Source organism: Tupaia chinensis, unplaced genomic scaffold (genome assembly GCF_000334495.1).
Source record: "Tupaia chinensis unplaced genomic scaffold, TupChi_1.0 Scaffold148822_2, whole genome shotgun sequence".
In the NCBI taxonomy this organism is placed as follows: domain Eukaryota; kingdom Metazoa; phylum Chordata; class Mammalia; order Scandentia; family Tupaiidae; genus Tupaia; species Tupaia belangeri.
Genome location: NW_006208670.1, coordinates 966333 through 973041, shown reverse-complemented (window position 1 = coordinate 973041; position 6709 = coordinate 966333). Strand labels below are relative to the sequence as shown.

General features: G+C 44.1%; 1 protein-coding gene across 1 annotated transcript in view; it reads left to right on the top strand.

Annotated features, from left to right (window-relative positions):
* Positions 1-2016: 2016 nt before the first annotated feature.
* The window catches only part of DAZL (deleted in azoospermia like), a 26572-nt gene continuing 21879 nt past the window's right edge, over positions 2017-6709 (top strand). Inside the window, exons 1-2 of the mRNA XM_006170717.1 lie at positions 2017-2036; positions 2239-2363. Coding sequence (XP_006170779.1) covers positions 2017-2036; positions 2239-2363 — 145 coding nt within the window. The remainder of the gene's footprint in view (positions 2037-2238; positions 2364-6709) is intronic.

Genomic DNA, 6709 nt, shown 5'->3' with positions numbered 1-6709 from the left:
AAGAAAAAAGCAGGAACAATCTAAATATCCATTGACCAGGAAATGCCTAATAACTATGACATATCCATATTATATAAAATTATGCCACAGTTCAAAGAGATTGGGTAGATCTGTTACTGACCTTAGAAACTTCGGGATTATATTGTTAAAGGAAAAACCAGGTTGCATACATTCTGATAGCATTTATGTATCAGAGCCCCATGCCCCAAGGTAAAAATCTCTGGGGGAAAAACACCTTAAGTGCTTGATGAACAACAGAAGCTTGTTCCTTACGGTTCTGGAGGCTGGGAAGTCCTGACACTTGGTGCCCACAGGGTCTGGTTCCAGTGAGGCCCTTTTACTGGCTGCAGGTTGCCAACTTCTCTGCGTTCTCATAGTGTGGAAGGGGTGCTCCAGCTCCCTCAGGCCTCTATTAAAAAGAAAATTAATGTATTTCTTTTATGAGTGAGGGAGACGCAGAAGCAGAGGGACACAGAGGCAATGCCTCCAGCAGGGCCTCGATGCCGCAATCCAGCCTCTCAGGCAACCTCAGCTCACAGGCTTGTGTGCTCAGCACACTCGCAGATCTCCAAATGCAAACTGCAGCCTGCCCTGTGGGTCAGTCTTGCAGAACACTGTGTTTCAGCACCGGGCCACCGCGGGCCTCAGGCTCTCTCCGAGGTACTAACAGCACTCTCGAAAGCTCTGCTAACAGCCTCGTCATCTCCCCGAGACCGCCTTCCCAACGCCAGCACCTTGGGCGAGGACCCAACATGTAAACGCAGGGGTGGGGTAGGGACACAGGATTCAGACTAGAGCAGTTGGTTTGGGTTTAGGTTAGGGGCTTTGCTACATTTTCATGGAATATTTGAAGTCCTGATTCTGACTCTGCCTGTTACTGTAGATATTCTAGAAATAGGGAACCAGCAGTTAGCGTAATGGCTATGTCGCTGGACTCCCACGTAGTCGACCGCAGTTCGCATCCCGGACCCGGTGGCTTAGAACTCACGCCGGGTGCGTGAGCGTGCGTGCCCAAGATCCCAAGAGGAGAATGGAGGAGAAGGGATTGCAACGTGACTATCCCCCCTGGAGGGTGATTTCTTGCTTTCTGACTCTGTCTCTGTCTGTCTGGCGAGCACATGCGCCCTATAGTGAAAACCTCTCAAAAAAAAAAGAAAAAGAAAAAAAAGACTAAAAGACTTTCAAATTTTTATTTCTTTACTCTTTAATCCCCAAAGGGTGTGTGTGCTCGCCAGAGACTGAGAAAGAAGGAAAGCACTCCCCCGTGGGGCACGGTCAGGCCACAATCCCTTCTCCTCTACTTCTGCATCCTGCTGGAATTCTGGGCACAAACACACATGCTTGGCATGTCTTGCAAGCTGCTGCAGCCAAGATTCAAACCGTGGTTGGCCACGTGGGGTCTGGCTCCCTTAACCACTACATACAAGCAGCCCTAAACACTTTATTTACTGAGGACAGACGCCACAGCCTCCCTCTTCCTCTGGCCGCTGTCATGGAAATCGGGGATTTAATACTAACTTTGTATATTAACCTTTCTTCCTCCAAGCAGTTTGCTAGTGTATCATCGTTGTGGAGAGCTCGGATGCTAAAGCAGACTGCATTTCAATCGCAGCTCTGATACCCAACTGTGCCATCTCAGGGAAGTTATTTCACCTGTTTCCCTCTGCTTCTTTTTCCGGAAAATAGGGATAATAGTACCTATTACTGTTATAAGAATTAGATGAACTAATAGAAGCGAAATGGTTAGAACAATGCTTGTCACATAGGAAGCAACGCATCAGTATCAGTACCTAGTTATCGTTATTATTACTTTTAACAAGTCAATCTGAGTTACATTCTTAGGCAAGTCTCATGAAGCCATTATGAAGATTAGGTCAGCTTGGTTCAGACCAATTCCAAAACTCAGGCAGACCGCTCAGGAGACTGTTTATAGCTAAACTATGAGCCCAGCACTAGGTTTAAAGGTGGACAAGCAGGGCTTAAGCAACCTCTGTTGGGACAGACATCTCTACGAGGATGCACTGTGTGAACGGAAGGTGTGCGGCGCCCCTGGACCATGAGATGGGTTCAGTAGAGGATGAGGCGTGATACCTTGAGATTTGAATGGGATTGGTTTAAACCCTAGCTCATACGCACTGGGAGCAGCAAATATTTCTCCCGATCTCTCCGGGAATTCTGGGGTATGGTTTATGCTTGTCCAGTGTACTTCTAGCTCCAAGCGTGTTTCTGCCGAATTAGTTCATCTGTGGCCCTCTTTCGGCCCGGCGTGCAGTCCTTGTCTACAGCAGTTGCAGCAGAGGCGAGGAAGCGGCCCTTTCCTCGACACCGCTCACAAGACAACCCTGGCACCCGCTTCTGTGTGCGTAGTGGGACCTTACTAAACGCTGCAGACAATAGAGGGCATTATGTTACATAATCACAGAGCAAAGAGCCATAAATCTTCGCGCTGTTAACCCTCTTCTTCAAAGTATTTTGGCTGACCTTACTTGTCACCTATTTCAGTCAAGGTTCTTTGGTGCAGGCAACAGACACAGAAGTTCTGGCTGACTTGAGCAGGAAAGGAACTTATTAAAGTTTATTGGGCGGCTAGCTCAGTCTTAAAAAGGACTGCAGCGCCAGGCTGGAAGTTTCTGTCTCCAGAAACAACACAGAAAATTATGCTGCAGAACTGGTCCAGTGAAGCTCCAGCTGCCACCGCTGGGCACTGACTGACATCACAGCTTGCGCGGTGGCCAGCAGTGGGCGCTGCCACTCTAGCTGATCACATGCTGGCTGCTGCCGGGGTGGGGGGCCCCCTTCTCCAGAATGTACTCCGGGCAGTCTCTGAATACGGCATATGGCATCACCAGTCAGCTTTCCACAACTTAGGGCGTGTGCAGCGCACGGCGCTGTGAGGTCACAGGCCTGGGCTCTAGCTGTGAGGACGGCTGAGAAAGTGGGTGTAAGCTTCTCAAACCCAGGGAGGCAAGCTGTTGATGACAGATGCATGTGAGTCATCCGGAGACCCTGTTAAAATGAAGGTTCTGATTTGGTAGGTCCACGGCAGGTCCTGAAACTACGTTCTCCGGACCGTGAAGCTGCCCGTCTGGAGATGACGCTTGCAGTAGCAAGGCGGGATAGCACAGTCGTCGAACTTGACTGTGTATTGGGACGACCTGAGACACACTGAAAATAATACTGATGTCTGGGTCACACCCTCCGCTGATCTGATTGGTCTGGGGCGAGGCCTTACTTAATCCTTTTTTTTTTTTTTTTTAACTTTTTTTGGAGAGGTTTTTGCTATAGGGCACATGCGCTCACCAGAAAGACAGAGAGACAGAAAGTGAGAAATCACTCTCCCCAGATAGATGGATCCTTCTCGGGATCTTGGGCACGCACACACACACACACGCCTGGTGTGAGTTTAAGCCACCAGGACCAGGACTCGAAAGGCAGTAGACTACAAGGGAGTCCAGCAACGTAGCCATTATGCCAACTGCTGGTTCCACTTAATCAATTTTAAAAGCTCCTCAGATGATTCTAATGTGGTTGGATAGCACCTTTATTTTTTTTTTAAGTATTACTTAACTTTATTCATTTTTAAATTTTACTTTTTTTTTTTGTAGAGGTTTTTTTGCTATAGGGCACGTGCGCTCGCCAGACAGACAGAGAGAGACAGAGAGATAGAAAGCGAGAAGTCACCCCCCAGGGGGGATGGCCACACCGCAATCCCTTCTCCTCCATTCTCCTCTCGGGATCTTGGGCACAGGCGCGTGTGCGTGCCCAGTGTGAGTTTTAAGCCACCAGGTCCGGGACACGAACCAGAGACACAGCCATTATGCTAACTGCTGGTCCCATATATTTTACTTTAACTTGACCAGAGAGAAGGGGGGGGGGCGGGGGTGAGAAGAAAGCAAGTCGCCATGTCCAGGACTCAAACCATGGTCGACCCTGTGAGAGTCCACCAGCCCCAACCACCATGCCACCTGCCAGCCCTGTTAGCAGCTTTCAACTGCAGGCTCAAAGTGTGTTACTTGGCAAGGCCTTTTCCTTGGAATTCTAAGATTTCCACTCTCCCTGCCTTGCTTGGCTCCTCCTCTGAAATGTAATTACTTTCCTTTATTATGTAGAACAACCCACACTCAACCCTGAAGTCTGCAGGGCCTAACTGCATATCTGAAGACTCTACAGAGTTCTGCTAACCCAGTGTTTCCCAGAAGTACCTAACCTGCTGCCCTGGGAGCCTATCTGAAGGGATGCACACACAGACATCGGCTTAAATTTTAATAGTTCTATGTTTATGTCAATGTGCATTGCTAAAAAACAACAGACAGGTCTGATTTCACAAATACTGCTGAGGACAACAAATAGACAATATTTTAAAATGGGTGATACTACTATAGAGATTCTGGGCAGATACAAAAATAAAGTATAGCAACATTTTGGGGCAGCAGGTAGCATGGTGGTTAAGGCACTGTACTTCCACACAGCCAGCCATGGTTCGAGATCCGGACCTGGTGGCTTGCTTTCTCACTTTCCCTTTCTCTTTCTCTCTCTCTCAAAAAAAAAAGATGATACTACTATTAAATAAAAATAAAATGAAATAAATAGTTCTTTCAAAAATAAATGTATCTGCATTTTTCCTGCTCTCTCTCCTGAAAGATAAGCAGTATAGATTTATTTTTGAATTGATGTGGATTATGCTACTGACCTTAACACACTGAAATGGTTACAATTTATATCTTAGATAATAATTTTTTTCTATTAAGTGAAGATTTCACAAGGTTTCAGAAAAACTTACCAACCTTTGACAAATTCATGATCTAAAGGAAAATATAAGAATCATATGGAACATGAACTACTTAAAAATAGGTCAAATTTTGTAACTAGCTAATCTTTGACAAGAAAACGAGTACTTTTTCTTTTTTTAACATTGTTGAGAGCTAATACACAAATCCAGAGAGCCTGAAAATTCCTAAGCAGGAGAAATTTTAAAAACTCTACATCTTGTCACATCATTGTGAAACTTCAGAACACCAAAGACAAATAGATCTTAACCAGCAATTAGATTGACAGCAGATTTCTCAATAGCAAGAAGAACCAGAACATAACAGAATAATATGCTCAGTATTCTGAGTATTAAATAAACCCGTAAACCTAGAATTATACATACAGAACAATTATCATAAAAGAACAAGCGAGAAACAAAACTATTTCAGAAAGAAAACACGAGTTTACCACATCACATTCTTACTCAAGAAATCCTAAGGGATTTCACACAGGCATAAGAAACATAATCCAGAAGGAAGATGGAAGATGTGCAGGGAGCCGAAATGTCGCAGGAGTAGATGGTCCAAAAAACATCCCTTCTAATTTACAGGAAGAAACAGGATAGAAAACCGAACCCGAGCAAGGACCCCTGGGGTATTTTCTGAGGTTCTTGAGTACAAGGTCTATTTACATGGTAATGGCCCAGAGTAAGGAGGAAGTCTTCAGGCCTTGGTTATGATGATGAGGGCCACTCGACCTCTAAATTCTCACTTAAAGGACAGATAGGGTCATTTCAATATATAAGATGTTTTGTAGGCTGGAATCTGCTGGCTGAGAGCTCAAAGACCCCAGGTTGAATAGCCCCAAAACCTGCAGAGAAATTTGATTATCTAAGGCCTCACCAATCAAGAATGCCCACGAGATGATCACGCCCTCTTGAACCAATCACTGAACTGCTCCTGTGCCTAGGACCTCTGGCCCTGATTTTGCCCTTAAATACCCATGTGGAGCCCACCTGGAGGAGGCCGAGTCTTTTCAGCACGAACTGCCTGCTCTGCTTGCTTTACACTTTGCAATAGAGCTGGACCTGCCTTCATCACACCATGTGACTATAGTTTGGTTTTACAGTGCTTGCGCGAGCGAACCTGATTTAAGTTCAGTTATAATATAATGAATAGCAACTTGTAAATTGGAGGGGGATATATAGTTAAAAAGGTGCTTTATATGTGATTCAATGTAATATAAACAAGATTATGATGATAATAAATTTAAAAATGCAAAAAATACCAGGAGTAAAAAAAAATTCAAGCAGAAATAAATTAAATAAAAAATGAAAAAAAAAAGGTACTAAGACCTCTGCATTGTTAGAGGAGAGTAAAGATTCATTAGCTTCATATATTAAATTTACAAGTCAATGGGGCCAACAGGTGTCATGGTGGTTACGGTGCTGGACTCCCACATAGTCGACTGCAGTTCGAGTCCCAGATCTGGCAGCTTGCTTTCTCACTTTCCCTTTCTTTCTCATTCTGTTTCTCTATGGTCAAATGTAAAAATAATAACAAATGAAATTAAATAAATAATTCCTTAAAAAATAGAAAAAATTTTAAAACTTACACATCAAAACTGAAAAATTGGGGCTAGTTGGTTGGGTGTTGGTTAAGATGCTGGCTAACCACAATTTGAGTCCCAGACCTAGTGGCTTGCTTTCTCACTCTCCCTCTCTCGCTCTGGCCAAATTAAAGAAGATAATAAAAATAAAATAATTACTTAAAAAGTACAATGTATTATTCCAAATAAACGGACAAAAATAGAAAAAGAAAACACACACGCAATCCCATCCTCTCCTTTTTTTTTCCTAGCATTTTTAACCTTTGTTGTGTGCCATTTTAGTTCATGGTAAATAATCTTTTCTTTTCTTTTTTTTTTTTTTTTTTTTTGAGGGATTTTTCCTAAAAGTGCC